The sequence below is a fragment of the Arachis hypogaea genome, chromosome 14 (genome assembly GCF_003086295.3).
Source record: "Arachis hypogaea cultivar Tifrunner chromosome 14, arahy.Tifrunner.gnm2.J5K5, whole genome shotgun sequence".
NCBI lineage: Eukaryota > Viridiplantae > Streptophyta > Magnoliopsida > Fabales > Fabaceae > Arachis > Arachis hypogaea.
The window spans coordinates 30,363,085-30,383,836 of NC_092049.1; the positions used below are offsets into that span (position 1 = coordinate 30,363,085).

The window sequence follows — 20,752 nt, forward strand, 5'->3', positions numbered from 1 at the left end:
TAGTACAAGCCTTTATTGTCCTCCAAGATTCTACAGCCTACAATGTCATTTTGGGGAGGAAGACACTCAACGATTTGTGTGCGTTCATCTCAATTAAGTTCTTGGTCATGAAGTTCCTAACGGTGGAAAATCGAGTTGCAACGATTCATGGAGATCGGGTGTCTGGAGTCTTCCATATTGACTTAGGTACCCGAATTGAGGAAAACCCAAGGCCAGAGCCTAACGGAGAGCTTGAAAAATTTCAAATTCGGGACAAGCCAGAGAAATATAATATGATTAATAAAGAGCTACCTTACCCCATGAAATCGGAACTTCAAGGTTTCTTGAGAGGTAATGTAGACTTATTTGCTTGGAAACCTGCTGATATGCTCGGAATAGACCCTGCATTCATGTCCTATCAACTGGCCATTGGCCCTGCCTTTAAGTTGGTTGCGCAGCGACGTTGTAAGATGTCACCCGACTAAGCAGCTGAGGTCAAAAGCCAAGTCCAGGGACTACTGGATGCCGGGTTCATCTGAAAATTAACTTATTCCACTTGGTTGTCGAATGTGGTAATGGTGAAAAAGTCTAATGAAAAGTGGCGAATGTGTGTAGATTACATCAATTTCAATATAGCCTGCCTAAAAGACTGTTTTCTTTTACCCAACATAGATAATATGATTAACTCCTCATCGAAATATCGGGTTCTAAGCTTCTTTCATGCTTATAGTGGTTACAACCAAATCCCGATGCACAAAGCTGACGAGAATAAACAACTTTCATTACCTCGGAGGGGATTTATTGTTATACTGTAATGCCTTTTAATTTGGTTAAAAAATATACAGGGGCAACATACCAAAGGCTAATGGCAAAGGTTTTTAATCAACAGATTGGGAGAAATATGAAAGTATACATTGATGATATATTGATTAAAACCAATGAAGATTCCGACCTGATCAAGGACCTCAAGGAAGTTTTTGATTGCCTCTGACTTCACAGAATGAGGTTGAACCCGGTAAAGTGCGCTTTCAGAGTTTAGGGAGGTAAATTTTTAGGGTTTATGGTTATCCAAAGAAGCATAGAGGCCAATCCTGAGAAGTGCCAGGAAATCTTGGATATGTCAAGTCCTCGGAACCTCAAAGAGGTCCAAAGGCTAACAGGTAGGTTGGCTACCCTATCAAGGTTCTTGGGAGCCTCTACCACTAAAGCCAAACCATTCTTTAATTTAATAAGAAAAGATGTTGACTTTGCTTGGACGGATGAATGTGGGAATGCTTTCCAGCATTTTAAAAACTTACTCTCATCTCCTCCTATTTTGGAAAAATCCAAGCACGGCCAGCCTCTATATTTATATTTTTTCCGTGACTGAAAAGACCCTGGCTTCAGCCTTGGTCTTAGAAGATCAGAACAAACATCAACGGCCAGTGTATTTCATTAGCAAGGTCCTTCAAGGACCTGAACTATGATACTCAAAAATAGAGAAACTTGCTTTCACATTACTGACATCGACACGTCAGTTGCGCTAATATTTCCAAAGTTATCTAATAATTGTGCGGACCGACCAACCGATCAAGAAAGTTTTGCAAAAGCCCGACCTCGCAGGTCGAATGATGAACTGGTCCATTGAGTTGTCCTAATTTGACGTACGTTACGAACCACGCTCAGCCATTAAGGCTCAAGCGATGGTTGACTTCTTAGTTGAGATGACACACCCTAATTCTGACATACCGGTATGGGAGCTTCACGTAGATGGAGCTTTCAATGTCCGGTGTGGAGAGAGCAGGCCTCATCTTAACCAAAGGAGAAGACGTGGTGATTGAGGCCTCTATTAAATTTGACTTTCCTATTTCAAATAATCAAGTTGAGTATGAGGCTTTGCTTGCAGGAGCGGCACTAGCTTGGGATGTTGGAGCCATAGATGTAGCTGTGTTCAGTAATTCACAGTTGGTGACCTCTCAAGTTAATGGAGAGTTTCAAGCAAGGGACCCATTATTACAACAGTACTTGAAAAAAGTACAAGAAGAGGTAAAACTTCAATTCTTTTTCAATCAAGCATGTACCTAGAGAGCAAAATACTTGTGCTGATGTGTTATCCAAACTTGCAAGCACTAAGTTAGGATAAAAAAAAAATCGTAGTTTAATACAGGAGGTACTTGCAGAGCCCACTGTAACGAAACCCGATGTCCCGACCTTGTGTTCATCTATTGTCAACACATGGATAAACCCAATTTGTGAATATTTAGAGCACGGGACGTTGTCCAGTGATCCAAAGGAAGCGAAGAAATTACGGCTTAAAGTAGTCAAATACACTATGATAAATGGTCAATTATATAAAAAAGACATATCCCAATGAGGCAACCACTAGGTAAATACAAAAAAAAAAAAAAAAAACTCACTTTACAACCTCACACTCTATTGAGTTTAACATCGAAGTGACTTGTAAGTTGTCCACCCAACTTAATTTTGCACTTGATGAAATTGGGATCTCCAGTCTCTACCTCTTTAGTTCGGGATCTCGCTCTAGGCTCGAACAATATATATATATATATATAAACTCATATTATATTATAATTTATATATAATTAAAATAAATCAAATTTGTATTAATAATAATATTATATTTTTATATTTTTATTATTAATATTTTTATTTTATTATAATTTTACATATTTATTTTATTGAAATTTATATAATTATTAAAATAAATATTAAATATTTTAAATATTTATATATTAAGATGTTAATGTGTATATAACTATACATATTTTAAATTTTTAATTATTTTATATTTTTATTTATATAATTATATGAGACTAAATTAATCAATTTAACCAATAATTTATGGATAAACTAATAAATTAATAAACTAATGGCCTTACTAATTTGATTCACAAGTATGCCTTTTGACTTAAAAAGCGTATCCAGCAAGGCAGCAACTCCTTTTCTCCGCTCAGTTGACGACGAACGCAGAACCCAACACTATAAATGGTTAAATACACCAACACGGTCAACCGGCCGAAACCCCAACTTAACTAAAACCCACACTGAACCTTCCCAACACAAAACAAAGAAAGAAAATGGCGACGGAGCAAACCAAGTTCAGCGTTATGTGCAGCCTCTTCAACTGGACGCAGCGTGCCAAGTCGCCGGCCAAGAAGCGCGCAAAGTTCCGCAAGTTCCTCGACTCATTCTGCGCCGACCGCAACTTCTTCCCTGCCATTCGCCTCGTCCTCCCCAACCTCGACCGCGAGCGCGGCTCCTACGGCCTCAAGGAGTCAGTCCTCGCCATTTCCCTCATCGACGCCCTCGGCATGTCTCGCGACTCCGAAGACGCCCTTCGCCTCATTAATTGGCGCAAGGGCGGCGCCAAGACCGGCGCCAATGCCGGCAATTTCGCCCTCGTCGCCACCGAGGTTCACTTCCCCGCTCCACTCTTCGTTATGTTATTCTTTTTGTATGAAAAAAAAATTCGAAGCTTTAGGTGTTTTGGTTTCCATTTTCATTTCCTTTTTTCCCCCCTACTTCAGAGCTTTCATAACCATATGGAGGAGAAAGTAAAATCAGCAAAAATGATAAAATAGAAGTCAAATTTCAAATAGCTTTTGAGAAAAAAAAGGAGACAGAGAACAAGAAAGGGGGGGGGGGAGGGAAGTATTTTTGAGAATCGGAAGATAGATAGATAGAAGAATCTGGTATGTGTATTCTAAATCACTAAAGTAATCTTAAACACTGAAGTGTGCTTATATACATAGAGGAGAAGCGTGTTCATCAAGCTAGTGCAAAGGGTAGAGGTTTATATGCTTTAGTTAGTTACGGGAATCTATCCTTGCTGGCACTTGCTCTATCTACCTAAGAGATCAACTTAACTGATTCAAATTCTTCTAGAATCTTACTCAGCTCGGTCTATTACACCATGGCATCATTAATTAATGGTGAATATAATTTTTGCTGGTTTACTTTATAGACATGTTCAGTTTAGAGTCTTGTTCGAAGATAAATATTGAACATGTCATCCTATAGTAGAATTATGTTTTGCGACTTGTGAGCGTGTAATATTTGAGTAACAGTTGTTTTGGAGAAAATGTGTGTTATTTAGAAGGTTGGATATAGGTAACTGTCTCTAGAAAGTAGTGAATGTTGTGCCTTTACATTGGACTGAAATGGAATATGAAAGCTTTATGGTTCAGACTTCATACATGTAACATGCATGTGCTTTATATTCATCATTTTCCCCTTCTTTATTGACCCATGTTGTGAGTAATAGAATTTTTGGTGAGGACGAATCATTTTGGATTGAAATATGTTGCAAGAAAGTAGTGAAGATGTGTTTTTATGTTTTAGTTGTTGAAAGGGAAGAGCAAATTTTTAAGGTTTCAGTGAGACTTGAGAAATGTTATTGTTTGTGAAACAGGTACTGCAGCGCAGGCAAGGTACTGCTTCGGGTGGATTGACGATAAAGGAGGTAAATGACTTGCTTGATCAGTTGGCTGCTAGTGAAAACAGGTTTGCTGCTTGATTCTGTGGATGAAACCTTTGTTTATTGGTCCCTTTCTTTTGCATGCATTATTATTTGTATCATTATAGTCCCAGTTTATAACATCCAGTGTTTTCACTATCATAAGTTCAGATACAGAATTGTTCTTTGGTTTGATTTGCATGATTGTGGATACAGGGCCGAGAAGACTCAGGTTCTTTCTACCTTTATCCAAAAGACAAATGCACAGGAAATGAAGTGGATTATCATGATAGTCCTCAAAGGTGTTTTTGTTTAACCCTGTGAATTGATTTAATGCCTTGCTTGGGATTAATCGTTAACTATGTCTTGCAGATCTGAAGCTAGGAATTAGTGAAAAAAGCATTTTTCATGAATTCCATCCTGATGCTGAAGACTTATTTAATGTTACATGCGACTTAAAATTAGTGTGTGAAAAACTAAGGGATCGGAATCAGCGTCATAAGCGACAGGTTAGTAGTGACATAGGAAGGTGTCTTGGAGCTCTATATAGCATTTTGACGTTGGTTTTTGTCATTCTTCTGCATTTCTTCTTGAGAGTTGATTTTATTTTCAATAGGATTACTATTTTGGTATCCATTTGGTGTTTGGCTCAGAGGCTATTTAGTGATTTTCATTTATCCACTGACACAAAAAAATGTTTAGTTCTCTCTCTTTGTTGCTCTGATTTCTTATCTAATAATTTTTTCCTAACTTTTTTGTAAAAAGGTTGTGATTGAACAAGCCATGGTGAGCTAAACACTATTTTTCACTAAGTCAGGGCTTTATCAAACTGTGATTTGTGTTCAGTCCAAACATGGAAATGTGTGCCTTTACTTCATCTATTCAATTCTCTCTCTCTCTCTCTCTCTCTCTCTCTCTCTCTCTCTCTCTCTCTCTCATATATATATATATATCATTGCAAAAGCCTTGGCCTTGGGTAATCATGCAGGATTATATTCCAGTGGTTGCTATCAGTTTTTGTAGAAAATGTAGTTATTAGAAGGGATATGTTCTTCTTCATATATGGTTTGTATGAACAATCTTGTATCTTCTTTTCTTAAATTGCAGGATATTGAAGTTGGAAAAGCTGTGCGTCCTCAGCTAGCTAAGAGAGTTGCTAATGCAGCTGAAGCATGGAAGAAGGTTCGCTTTACTATTTGCTAAGATTTTTGTGTATGCCCTTGAGATTTCTAATTCTCTATCCCTTTTCTTATATATATATATCCTTTCATGATTATCCTATGTTTTATGTATGCCACTTTGAAATGGGGAACATTTGACCACAATCGGGGTTGCCGAAGCCACTGGTTGACTTCCCACACCTGCAGTGCTGTGGCACTTGACCCTTTTCATGACTAGGTGTTGGGGTTTATCCTTTGGGATTTTGGGGTTTAGGTTTTAACATTAAATGCTTCATCGAACAATTTCATTGTCTCTGGCTTATCCTCTAAATCATGTCCTATTTGCAGACCAGTTATCTTGTGTGTATAATTCTTCCCCAAGTAGGGGTTCTCCTTTCTTGCTGAATAAATAAATTAATCCATCATTTTTTTGTATCCCTTCATGCATTATAAAGGTCAAACCTTTGGATTCCCCATTATGTGAATTTATTCAGATCACCATGTCAATGGCTACTCATTCCAGCTTAAACTATAGGCGCCAAGCATTAATCTGTCTTCTGTTCGAATTGGTTTCATCATAAAGCAGTTCAGAACTGTAACCACTATATTTAAAGCATTTTGGAATTGTTCAAGAGATCAAAATTCATGATTTCTTACATTTTGAAATCATGTGAACTCATTAGTTTGAATTTCTTTGTCTTTGTATATGTGCTCTTTTATTTAGCTTCATGGGAAGGAAGTGGTTGTCGAGTGCAAATTTGATGGTGACCGCATTCAAATTCACAAAAATGGAACAGAGATACATTTCTTCTCGAGGTATGTGCATATGTAACTTCTTTAATTGTATGTGACATGGTGACGTGCTCCAAATTGTGGCCCTTTCACCTAAGGAGGATTCTTGCTTTTGCTGCCCAGCATCCTTACCTGCACGTGTTTTGTTTCTTTAGTTCTTACCTTTGTATCATCACATTGCTCAGTCATGACATGACATGATCTTCTAGTTCTTTTCCACTTCTAGTTATTTGTAAAATTATTAAATCACTTCGTATTCTATTTTTTGCATCTTCTGCAATTCTGATTTTCATTTTGCTGCAGGAACTTCCTTGATCATTCAGAATATGCACATGCAATGTCAGAAATCATACAGCAAAACATCTTGGTAGATAGGTGAGCAATATGTTTCTTTTCATCATTACAAATTTGTTTTATCTTCATTAATTTTTATCCCATTATTTTATTCTTGTTGCTGGATAGGATGGCCATAATTATAATGTGTAGGATGGACATTATTTTATCCTCTGTTGTACTTTTTTTCCTCGCCTCTATCCTCCACATGTTATCTTTCTATATTCCCAAAGCATTCAATATTCTAATTCTGATGTCATTGACACCACAGTTTCAAGTTTCTATGCGTGATTGCTAGTATGATGAAGACATTAAGTCATCTATTTTCCTCCTTCTAAAAAGCTTATTTGTTATTTTCTCTTTATGATCCTATGTAGGTGCATACTTGATGGTGAAATGTTGGTTTGGGACAGTTCCTTGAATCGTTTTGCTGAGTTTGGCTCAAATCAGGAAATAGGCATGCACCTTTATTTTTGCTTGGCCACATTAAAACTTCTATTTTAAGTATTAGTTACCATTTTTTTCCCCTCTCTGTTGCAGCCAAGGCAGCAAGGGATGGACTTGACAGTGACAGACAGGTTCTCAATTTTGTCTGTGTATATAAATTGTCTGGTATGAGAAATTATCAAGCTAAATTTTTAACTATTCTCGGTCCTTTCTTGATGCAGTTATGCTGTATCCTTTTACCTGAACGGGTTAGCTGTTAATTCCAGCTATCTAGAACTTTGGTGTCGTTTTGGTTTCAGTGGATGGATGAGTAACTAATTCTTTATGTAATTATGCAACTAATTTCTTACTTCAGGAAAATGTTCTAGTGCAAGAGAAATTATATCTAAAATGCCTTGACTTTTAGATTGGCTAGATGTTGCATTTGATATCCTTTATTTTGGAGATACTAGTGTAATTCACCAAACTTTGAAGGAACGACATGAGATTCTCCGTAAAGTTGTGAGGCCATTGAAGGGGCGCCTTGAAATTTTAGTACCTAATGGTGGTCTTAATAGTCATTGCTCTTCAGGTATGGAATTTTCAACTTCAACTTAATTGTCATGTGTCTTATAAGTTATAAGGAAATACTTTTTCCTCTTGCATCATTGGTTTACTAATTGGTTTAGTTTTTTTGTTATTTTCATGTTTGCAAGACCTTATAATTTTTACTCAATTTTCATTTAGATCCCCGCAGTTTAAAAATATGTAGTTGGATCTCTATAAGGAATAAAATTTTTCAATCAAGTTCCTAACCTCAAGAGCCATTAGAAAAGTATCAGATTGATCTACATTCACACACTAATGTTGTCCTCTGTAGCTTTCCCACCCTTTCTCAAAGAAGCACCTTCCCCTCACGTGTTCATATCCCACACTTCCCATTGTTAATGCTCCCCGTCCTACCCCATTCTAACTGTTTCCCTATTAACACAAATGCATAGTGTCTTAAGTGGTTATACGTGTATGGGCAAAATGAGAATGAGGATGAGAGAGAAAGTTGGAGTAACACCCACTATTGGAAAGATGATAGAATCTTGTCTTAAGTGGTTTGAACATGTGGGGACAAGGCCGGTAGAGCATCTAGTGAGAAAGGTGGATCAGATGGAAAATAGACCAGTGATTAGAGGTAGAGTAAAACCTAAAAAGACTTTGCATGAAGTGGTCAAGTGAGATCTCTATGTGAACTATCTCACTGTAGACATGATACATGATAGGGAGCAATGACACCGATTGTTGTTGTGGTTGTGGATTTGGAGTATTTAATCTTTTGTGAGCCTCAATGTTACTACTAGCTATACACATCATTGATACTTAAATAAACTTAGTATCCATTTATCAATTGTAATTGATTCCTTGTTTATGGTTGCAATGTTTTTTTGGTACTTGGTAATTCATATAACTTTTTATACGCTTTCACTAATCAGTCCTCTTTCCCATGTTGTTTTGCAGGTGAACCATGTTGGTCATTCATTGCTCATAATGTGGATGAAGTTGAGAAATTTTTCAAAGAAACTATAGAGAACAGGTTAGCAAAAGCCCTAAATCATTTTAACAATTTGTTTACTCATCATAATTTTCCTGGACATTTCCAAAATCAGTATGATTGAGCCATATAGGAAGGTTCTGAACTTTTGAAACATTTGACAATTTCTGTTTGTATATGTTTGCCTTATGATGCTAATCTTTCAATATAGAAGAAAAGCCAAAAACGATTTTTCATGATGTAGCCATAAATGGACTTAGGAGAGTAGGAATTCTTCTCATTTATTTTGGGGTCTTTGCTTAGTATCCTCAAAAGTCCAAACTCAGCAAACCAGACTCCATTGCTGTCCTTGGAATTTTCTTTGTTTATCTCTTTTAATTCCTTAAGAATGCTAAATAGATCAGGAAAGATCATAATGAAAATATCCTCAAATGAAAGTGTTAGGCTACAAGCAACTTTTGCATGCTTTCTATGCTTTCTAGCATTTGTTATATAGAAAGCAATTTATGTTCTTCAACCTGATATTTTTGGGTTAAGAAAGAGTTGGTTCGTGTAAAGTTCAATCATTCATGCTCCTATATTTCTAATATAAATGTTCAATTCTTGTGCAATATATAGTGTGCTTGTGCATTGTATATGTTGCAATCCTAATACGCTGATGGGTGTGCTATAAGCCATTTATGTGTCTTCACTTGCTGAATTTACATTTTAGGAAGGATAATACATAAACATATCTTCCATTTCTTTATTTACATATATTTTAATTTTTAATGTTCCATGTCAGTGTTTGTCTGTCTGTATTTCTGTATATCTCCCATGCACTGTATTCATCCATTATAAAGTTGAGATGAAGAATTGTGGATTATGTGTCAAAGTTTATTATATTAAATTTGGATGATTGTTTTATTTCGGTGATTTTATTTTCAGTATATATAATATATTTATATTTACTAAAAGTGGAAAAGGAGGAAACTGTTTATACCTCTTCTAAAGAATTTTTGTTCTAATCCTTTTGTTTAGAGATGAGGGAATAGTTGTTAAAGACCTCGGTTCTAAATGGGAGCCTAGTGATCGAAGTGGAAAGTGGCTAAAATTGAAGCCTGAGTACATTCAAGCTGGCGCTGATCTGGATGTGCTTATCATAGGTAATCATAGGTATATGATTTATGTCGTTAAGAACATATTGTTATACACACATCCCAAAGCAGCTTGTGTAACATGGTCATTTTAAATTTGGCTGTTTTGACACTTAATAGGAGGTTATTATGGCTCTGGACGACGTGGAGGGGAGGTTTGGTTTTTTCCCTAACATTTGACTTTCTGACTGATTGTTCTCTTGTTCTTTATATGACCTTGTAGGGACATGTTTTCCATTTCAGGTTGCTCAGTTCTTGGTGGGCCTTGCTGAGCGTCCATCCCCAAATACACATCCCAAGCGGTATGAATGTTACAATATGGAACTTCTTTGCAATGGCTGATTGCATTGGCATTGTTTTTCTAACTTCAAGATCTACTATAAAGAGTAATTGAAATATTCTGCTGCAATGTGGATACTAATGATCACATACTTGCTCAAATGGGTTAAATTTAAATTTGTATGAGATTTGATTTAGTACATACACAAAATATTTCTTTCTGTTTTTTTTCTCATGTGGAACTTTTCTGAGGGAAAATGGGTATGATTTAATTTAAGCACACACAACTCTGCATTCTTCGATGAAGTAGTTAGCACACTCGATTAAGAAGTTAAAAACTGAAAGAACAAAAAAAGCAGGTGCATAAATTTTGTTTATACATATGACTGAGGTCTTGTTTTCCCGCTTCCTTGCCTGTCTATATTCCACTTTTGCTGAGGTCTCTCTCTCTCTCTCTCTCTGCAAATTTGCTGACTGAAAGCTTTGAGTTTCAGGCTGTCCTGTCTGAAAAAAAAGGATTCAAGGTTTTCTATGAAAAGTGAAAAACAATTGAGATTTTGGCCCTAACATTTATTTAATTGTGCTTGTTTGAAACATTTAAGGTCCAAAAACATTCAGCTCATGAGAGGTCTTTTATATTTATATCGAACAATCCTTTGTTCATTTAGATCACTGTAGAAAAATACTTACCTACAGTTTAGTAATCTGTTGAACGCAGTTTCAGTGCTAAAAATGACACCTTTAAAGGTTTAATTACTTTGTAGGTCTTTATAGTTTCATTCAATTTTTAAACAAGATCCCGATTGTCTGAACCTTTGTAATCGAGTCCCTACCTTGTTTAACATTTTGTAATCAGGTTCTTGTTCTTATCACACTATGGAGTAAAACATAATATTCAATTATTCCAAATATGTGGACTTGCAAAATAATAACATTATTTTAAAACATTTACAAAGCAGGTATTTAAGTTACTTTTAACTAAATTTGCTGCTGAAATTTTCAATAGGGCAAACATTCCAAATTATATATATATATATATATTTGAGTTCTGCTAACTGAGCTTTGGAGTGAAAGTTTTGATACTTAATTGTATCCATGAGACTAACTTGAAAGTAAATAAACTATTTGATGAATCATTGCAGTCTCCAAACTTTTCATTTCTTTTCTTACTTTTGTAGAACTATGGTGCATATTTGGAGATAACTTAAGAGTTGTTTTGTTCCAAATAGCTTGTTTGATGTACATAGGCATCTATGGATGGTTCTGCTAACAAGGTCCTTTATGATGCAGGTTTATCTCCTTCTGTAGAGTTGGTACTGGGCTTTCTGATGATGAGCTTGATGCGTTAGTAACAAAACTAAAACCTTACTTCCGGTGGGATTAATTTTATTCTTTGTTATATTTTTGTGTCTTTTTTTCCTTACATTGATTGAACTTTCACGCATTGAAGATTTAAGATTTGGATGTAGTTTATCAATTCCCTTCCATTTCTCTCTAATTTTTGTTTATCTGTCTCTCTTTTTCTCTTTCTTAGAAAGTATGAATATCCGAAGAAGAGGCCGCCAAGTTTCTATCAAGTAACTAATCATTCAAAAGAAAGGCCTGATGTGTGGGTTGATAGCCCTGAGAAGTAAGTATCCTTCACCTCAATATCTGTATGTGTTATTTGTTTTTGAATGATGATCGAAATTTACCCTTATCTTCATGCAGATCGATTATTCTGTCCATAACCAGTGATATCCGAACTATAGAATCTGAGGTGTGTCCTTGCAAAAAATACATATATTTTTTAAAAATGCAGCGTCTAAATCTTATCCCGAACTGTTCAACTTTAATATGAGTGGTTTTGTTTGCAGGTATTTGCTGCACCGTACAGCCTGAGGTTTCCTCGGATTGACAGGGTGAGATATGACAAAGCTTGGTACGAATGCCTTGATGTGCAATGTGAGTGAATTGAAACTTGTTTATAATATCTTCATTGATGATGTTGACGTAATTTTGATCTGTTACCCCCCCCCCCCCTTCCCCTTCTTTTTTTGCAGCATTCATAGAACTAGTACAGTCCAGCAATGGTACTACTCAGAGGGATACAGAAACCAAGCAGGGTGGCAAATCAAATCGTATAAGGTCCTCCATAAGGGGAGAAAAGAAAATCATGTCCATTGTTCCTTCTCATTTAACTCAGACTGATGTTTCCAGTATCAAGGGAGACTCTCATATATTTTCAAATATGATGTTTTGTATCCTACAGTCTTGCTAGCCAGCTGTCGTTTGTCCTGATAACTGACTACTAATAATTCTTCTATCTGTATATGTTTCTTTTGAAGTATCCTTTCTGTTTATATCTTCATATGTTTTATCTTGAGTTGCATCTGCTTCCATCTGTTGATTTACATTTTCAGAATTCTGCGCTCATTGAAAGATGCTGGTCAAAGAAAACAATTGCTTTTGCAGAATATGAAATGGTTATCCCCACAGATTTCATTGTACATTTGTTAGTAAATAGGTGCTTTTAACAGAGGAAATAGGAAACTAGTTCTTTCCATTGCAAAAATATGTTATGTTGGTTTACTCCCATTTCTTCATAATTTTTAAAAGATATTTGACAGTGCAACATAATAAGAGGAATTATTCATTATTTCAATCATCCTGACTGATTTGGAAATACATAAAAAATGGTCTTTCATTTCCCTTGACATGTTCAGACTTCGTTAATGTGCCTCCATCTCATTCTCTTGAGAGCTTGCACAAAATGATTGCTGAGAATGGGGGAGTTTTCTCGATGAACTTAAATAACTCTGTCACTCATCGTGTGGCGGCAGAGAGCAAGGGTTCTCTCTCTCTCTCTCTCTCTGCGTGTGTGTGTGTGTGCGCTTGCGTGCACGCATGTGCACGGCCCTCATTAAGAGTATTTTTTTATTGGCTGAATCAAATACCTAATGCAGTTATCTGCAGGGTTTAAATTTGAAGCTGCAAAACGTCATGGTGATATCATTCACTACAGTTGGATATTAGATTGCTGCTCACAAAAGAAGCTTATCCCCTTACAGCCAAAGTGAGTTTCATGACTGAATATGAACTTCTTTACATCCATTTAAGCTCTTCTGATGATACGTTGCCTTAAATATTTCCTATAAAAGGTACTTCCTCTTCCTATCTGAAGTAACAAGGAAGAAGTTACAAGAAGAAATTGACGAGTTCTCTGACTCTTACTACATGTATATTGATCTTGGAGAGTTCAAACAGGTATATGATTTCATTAGCTATTAGTTTGTTTATTTCTTGAAAAATTTCTGACAAAACTGTGTCATTTGTCATGTGTGGAACGTAGCACAGAAGCACAAGTAGACTGTCTGGTCCTGGAATTTTGTAAAGCATAAGACTTCATAGTTTATGGTCTAAAGTTTGATAGTATAAGTCTTATTACTATTGCATAAGTTATATACTATAATCTATTAAAATTTGTATAAGGAAAAATCCTGTATGAAGTACGAATGAGGAACCGCTATATCTGTCAAAATGGGCGTATACTTTTAACTTAAGTCAATTCATCTTTCCCCCTTGATTTTATCATCTTGTGCCTGTTGCATTTTTTCGTTCTCCCTCTTTCTTTTTAGTAAACCACTATTTTGGCCTCCAAAAGAATCGCCAAAAAGATCTGCTTATTGTAAAATCGCCAAATTTGAAAATGGAAAGATCACATTTTTCTAAGCATTCCTTTCAAAAAATTGTGTCAAAATCTGATCTCTCGAGCTTTTTCTTTTTTAGAGTATGTCTTCCGTATTTGATGCATTTTTGTTAGATTGAATTAATCTTTGGGGGATCATTATGTCATTTCTTTATTTTTTATTTTTTTTGGGGTCACTTTTTTCAGAAACTGAACCTTTTGGGGAGCCACAAAATGGTGGTTCTCATGCCATAAAATGCATTGTTTTCATTAAAACAAGAAGCTCCTCAATATTTGATCATGTCAACCTATGTGATGTCTTAGTAAATAGATTAGACTTGTTTGAATCTTTTGCAGCTCTTAAACACTATTAATAGGTCAGAAGATATCAGTACTATTGATCATTACAGCAAAAAATACTGCCCAAAGGATGAGTGGTCTGTCTTTATTGGATGCTCCATATATTTCCACACTGCAATACCATCAGTGTAAGATCTAGCAATGTGAAATCAACTAATAAACATTTTCATTGGATGCTCCATTTTCACCAAGTTTGCTTAGTAGGTCTCTGGTCATTCAACATTTTTATTCAGGAAAGGGGAATGGGAAGTTCTATTGCAACTTGCTTTGAGAAGATTCAAGGTTGAAGTTCTCATGGGCGGTGGTAGAGTTACTGATAAACTTACTTGTGCAACCCATTTAGTTGTCTTGTCAGTTCCAGGATATGATGCCGAATTTGATGAGCTACAGAGATGGTAAGTGATCCATCTATTCGAAACTTGCTGCAAAGTGTATCCACGATTCCTTTATAGTGTGCTTTGTAAATTACAGCTTACTTATGGTTAACTTCTGTTTCAATTCTTTCATATGTATTTTCTTTGTGCTACTTCTCATACTAGTTGCCTGTTTATCATACAATTTATTCCACCTCTGCTTCACAGTCCATATGAATGATAAAACTGTATGTTGTTATTGATATTCTTAGAATTCCCAAACCTCCATGCTCTCAAATTCTTTCTCCTTTTCCTTTTTGTTGGGGGACTACAACTCTGCAGTTTTACTTCAGTGGATAGGAGGTTTCTCCAGAGCAAGAGGTTGCATATAATAAAATCCCATTGGTTTGAAGATTGTCTGGACAATAACAAAAGATTACCAGAAGAAAGTTACAGCTTGAGGCCCTCTGTAATAGCAGAGTCAACATCTGAAAATGGGTCAGTTATGTGGATCCATTTGCCTTTAATGTTTGATATACCTGCACAAGTGCTGTAAGTTGTCAACTTATTGAATTCTTTTTTGTGGAGTATTTGCACCATTAAGGGCCAGGAAGTGTACTGCATAATGAAAAAGTTAACATGCTGTAGGAGCATAAATTTTTCAGTCCATTGACGGCAATGACGTTTGACGTTTAAACTTAGGACCTCATATATATTACATTATTACATAATAGGAGTAATCCGAAGGTTTGATACACATTACTGTTGTGGAGTATGCTAGGGCTAACTTTGTCAAGAATATATAAGGAAACAGCGTAGAAAGGTCCAGAGCTAATCCGAGACAAAGCATTGCATAGCAGCAAAGGACATCACCTGTAGGGAATGGAATAAACTTGAAAAATTGACAATATAGTAACTTGAAAAGTTTTTCAAACTTCTACACCATTATTTTGAAAATTCTGGCGGGTAAAGTATATTTTGTTAGTATGAAACCATGTTTGATAATCGTCTTAGCTTGAGATGAACTAATCTGTTGACAGCTAATGACATCTCCTTTCGTTAGAATTTGTTGGAGATAAGTTTTGTTAAGGTTTTGTCTGATATGCTTATGTTTAGTAAATTTTGTAGCCTGTTTTCTCCTCATTATAATTCTCTGTCTCTACTAACAACACTGATGATGGTTGCCCTTGATATTTGAAATGATATACAACCTAAAAATGTAAAATTCAATTTTTGGTTTAGGTAAAGTAGCGATGGCCTTATGGTTAATTTGCACTAGTGTTCCAATGTACCTTTTCCTTTTATGTGATGGTTCCTTACTCTCTGTTTTAGTGAAAATGACACCTTAGAGTCTCACTTTGGTGGAGACAATGTACAAGACCAGAATGTACCCTCTGAAAAGGAAAATAGACAGAGAAGTGCAAAAGCTGCTCATGAACACAGTTTGGCCACGGTGTCCCATGAGAATGTTGGCCCAAGGAAGAGAGGAAGACCTGCAGGGAGAGGTGTTAAAAATGTTAAGATGGCTGGCAACAAAGCCCAAAGAGCACGGCCACGCACTGTGAGAAAGCGTGCGAAAATAAGCGAATATGAATCAGACAAAAGTGATTCTCATGACAATGAACCAGAAGAGCAGGAGAATGACACCGGAGAAGCAAGTTTTGATATTTACAATAGACATTTGGAACCTCAGGAGGTCGAGCAACAGGCCAATGTCCAAGTTGCCGAAACAGAAGAAAGTTCTGAACCAAACAGGGCAGTGCATGATTTGAGGAATAGTAGTGAGAGTGAAAGAATGTATGTTCCAGAAATAAAAATGGCAGATAGGACCAATGACCAAAACAGTGAATTGGCTAATGAGATTGAAAATCGGGCTGATCCCATGTTATTTGACAAGATTCCCGGCCTTGCTACCGCCAAGAAAGTTGAGGACACTAAGCATTGTGATCTAAAAGAAGAGAGGCCAGCTGCAGCAGCAGAAAGCAGTAGCACCAATGCTGCTGAACCTACAATCACTAAGAAAAAGAAAGTTAGCTACAAGGACGTTGCCAATGACCTGCTCAAAGATTGGTAGATAGGGCAGCGCCTCTATCATTCTGTATATGTATATATAAATTGAATTAAATTAATATGTATGAGCCACAAGTTTTATTGTCGATTCAGTTTGTTCAAATCTTGGATAGTTGACAGTGGAATTGTCTCTGGAAGAGTGGTTATTTTGTCAAAGTTATGATTTTGATGTCCAGTTATAAGAGTTCCCATGTGTTAATCCAAATTTTCTACACCAATGTTCTCCTGAAAATTGAGAAGTTTTCTGCATATCCGTACGAAAAATTGGCCTTTTCATGTATTTTTGTGTGGAAAAACTCAACGTAATTAACACGGCAAAACTTTCATGCTGGAATAATTGACGTCTAATGATTTTATGTTTCTAAATTTTTTCATGGGCTTATATCGGAAGCATGCATGAATAGTTAAATTTCTGCTTGCTGTTTAGTAAGGTTGTACTCTGGATACAAGAGATTTTGCAGAAGATGAATGCACTTATTTCCAACATGGGTATCTTGAAATAGTCTTATTGTTTTTCTGTTGGATGTTCTCTTAATCAAAATTGTTCTAGAATTAATTGTCGAACACTAGAGTCATGCACATTATGTGTTGAACACTTGGTTTCCATTTGGATCTTTTAACGATTGCAATAAAGCAACAGGGAATGGAGACATAAGAGCCATCAAAAGGTGTTATTTCTTTTTTAACTAAGACTTATAGAGAATGAAGGCACTAAATATTATTTTCTAGCACTTAATTATTTAATTAACTTCTAGAATTTTCTTAGTAAATATGTAGACATTTGTTTTTACTAACTAATCTCATGACAAGCCTAGACAATTTTTTTGCTAGTGCTTCTAAGATTTTATTATTGCTTCTAATGCTGCCACTAGATCTCTCTATAAATAGTATTGATACTTTACCACTAGGATTTGTCAATCATAAAAAATGCTAGTGTATTGTCCATTGAATGATATCATATTCTGAGAATACCAAATTCCAAACAAAATACACCAAATAAAGTGCATCAATGTTGGATCCCATTTTTCCAATGGGGTCATGTTAAGAACAATAGCAGGGTCCTCAATATTGGCTAACTGGCTAATGTTCAATGTTTGAGAAAGGCCAGTTCTCCAATGTAAATATTCTTCTTTGTTGTAGAGTAGATTACTGTTTCTTTTTTATTTTTTTAAACCGTGATTGCAACTTGTAAGGTGCTTTCAATAAGTTTTGATCCTTACACAACTTTTTTTTTTCTAATAACGTCAAAAGTTTTCTTAAGAGAAAAAAATTAAATAAACTTATCATTAATCATTATCAGATCGCTACATATCTTTTTTTTTTTTACCCTTAACTCAGTTACTCTCCTATCTGTAGTAAAATTTGAACTCATATTCTTACATGCTAAAAACTTTTTTTATTACCAAATTTATTAATTATCTTTAGTGATAAAACTTAATTTAATAATAATAGAGGCAATAATACACCTTGTAATTTGTTGGACACAGAAAGCACTTTATGAGAAAACTTGCTAAACTTACCCACAAAACAAAGGTGAAGACATAATCACACTATTCACTAGTGATGAGAAGATTTGAGTGGAAACACCAAAGAGGGATAAGGAAAATACCACCCAAATAGCACTCATTTGAACCTTGTATTGTACCCAACACTCACCACTGACCCAAAAGTTGGAAACTTCCAATTAATAATATAATTATATTCTTCATCAAATGCTCATTGGACTTAGAGGGTCATTAAGAGCTGCAATTGCTGTTTGGATCTTTATCTGCAAAAGATCTTTTTCTTCTTCATCTGCCTGAAAACACAACAAATTTGTGCTTAAATCACCAAAGTTGTAGAAAGTTAGTACTTAATACTAATGATATGCCTAGAATGAAATGAATATTAGATTAATTTGGAGTACTAGCAATTATTTTTTTTTTTTTACAAATTTATCCTAAAAGTATGGTTTGAATTTCATTTTTGTTAACAATATTTTGTGAGAATTTATAAAATGAAATGAATTTTTTATATACCATAAGCTTGTTAAATTCTTCTTTTAAGCTATTATTATTTATCAGAATAATGCTACACATTTCTAAGAATTTTTGTTAACTAAGTTCAACTAAATTGATCTAACATCAACAAAAATTAGTTATGGATAGCATTACTCCAAATCTTATTATTTAAGTTGGTTGGACTTAATTCCTAAAAAGATTTAGATATATAACATTACTCTTATTATTATTATGATTCATTTTTTTTAAAGGACTATTTAAAGAATGATTTAATCTTTAAATTGGAAAATCTATGTATACATCATGAAAAGATACTCCTTGTTACTAATTAATCTCTGATTAAGACACTTCTATCCATTCATTTATTAAACCCCTTCTTGGGCTCCGGTAGAAAAAATTGATATTTGATGTGACTACTACCCAATTGAAATAATACATGTTTTGACTTTGCACTTAACTTAAATTAAAGATATAATTTGTAGAAATTTTTTGGTAAATTAAATAATAGAATCATCTTAGAATACACTTTGAATTTGAAAGTTTAAAAAAATATTTATACAATAAAATTAATTACTAAAATAACCATCATATATTTTATAAAAATATATAAATTAATTATTTTAATATATATTTTATATTTAATATATATTTTATATTAGTAAATGTACACCTAACATAGTTATAAAATTTTATGATTCAAGATCACAGCTGCACACACATACATATAATCTATTGAAGATTTATTGAACAGATAAATCAATTAAAATAATTCTTAATCAAGACATGGCCATGCCAACTTCGATATATTCTAACAAAAAAAAATCAACCTCACAACTACTATATCAGTGTTTGAAAAGTAACAATTCCAATGCTACTTTAAAGTTATGAAAATAATTTTTTAATTAAAAATTAATGCTATGAGATTAATTTGATGTTCACCTGCCTAAAAAATTGTACACAAATATTTAATTAAATTTATATGTTAAATAATTTTTAAATTAAAAACTTAAAAATATTTACTTTAGATAATGTGATAATATAATATTAAATATATGTATAAAACTCATTTATACTGAGTAAATAAAAATTAAGTTATATTTATTAACCATCATTATGCTTAAACAACTTTTGAACTTTTGTGATAAAATCATAAAAAATAAATAACAGCTCACCTCACACCACAAATACAAAGGCACTAAAGTAGTGATGTAAATAAATAAGTGATTTAAAAAAAATAAAAAAAAAGAATGCATCAAGAAAAGAAAAACTTATCCAAATGAAAAGTTCAAGAAAAGAGTAATAGTTATTTTCCATTTAAACACAAATTATAATTTGAAAATTTACTTTGTTAGCTTATAAAAATTAGCTTTTAAAAAATTTTTTTAAAAATTGTAACATCTATATTTGATAAATTAAATTAAAAATATTTTTAATAAACACAAATAATAATAAATGTATTTAATAAAATAATTTTTAAAATTTAAAATATTATAATAAATATTATATAAGAATTAAATTAAATATTAATTAATATATATAATTATATTAAACATTTAATTTTAATAAGCACACAATAACTTTAAAAAACTTCTCTTAAATACTTTTAAAAACTATAGACACAAGTATATGAGATTTTTAATTTATCAAACACAAAACAAAATACTTATAACACCTCTTCAAAAAATTTTACCAAACCAAACCTTATTACAACAATCAATAATATAAGCAATTAGTTCCTGGAATATCCCGATACGTACACATAATATTTCAAAGGGACACTCCTTAAGACGGTTAAAATAAACTTTTATATAAACATCATTAAAAATTATAAAATACTATATCCAATAAAAGTATTTCTAGTCTTATATGATTAACAATTCCCACTATTTTTGGTTAACAATAACAATAAAAATTTTATTTTGATTTACCGTAAGTATAAAGTAACTTATATATATATATATATATATATAAGATTTTTTTTTTTTACTTCCTACATTCTTTTTTGTCTAAACTAGTTTATTTTAGGTTAATTAGTTACTGTGTAGATTTTTATAATTTTCGAACATTTTTAATCAGATTCCTACTAGCAGTTGTCCATTAAAAATAAACATATTATTAGAATATCCTACTTTTTAAAAAAAATGTAAAATTTTTATCTAATATATATAATATATATATAAACTTAATTACATTTATAA

At 33.9% G+C, this 20,752-nt stretch overlaps 1 protein-coding gene across 1 annotated transcript; it reads left to right on the forward strand.

The window, feature by feature from the left end:
• Positions 1–2,864: 2,864 nt before the first annotated feature.
• Positions 2,865–16,437, forward strand: LOC112741910 (DNA ligase 4; the record flags this gene model as incomplete). The annotated part of the gene is given in 27 exon segments (XM_072214041.1): positions 2,865–3,392; positions 4,391–4,482; positions 4,652–4,737; positions 4,808–4,944; positions 5,543–5,617; positions 6,320–6,411; positions 6,691–6,762; positions 7,098–7,177; positions 7,261–7,298; positions 7,389–7,395; positions 7,583–7,738; positions 8,656–8,731; positions 9,710–9,834; positions 9,946–9,980; positions 10,069–10,127; positions 11,395–11,478; positions 11,639–11,734; positions 11,815–11,863; positions 11,961–12,048; positions 12,147–12,344; positions 12,810–12,935; positions 13,060–13,159; positions 13,245–13,350; positions 14,129–14,259; positions 14,365–14,526; positions 14,827–15,036; positions 15,817–16,437. Coding segments are annotated over 27 exon segments (3,437 nt in total), but the record flags the coding sequence as incomplete, so codon positions are not given.
• Positions 16,438–20,752: the final 4,315 nt, after the last annotated feature.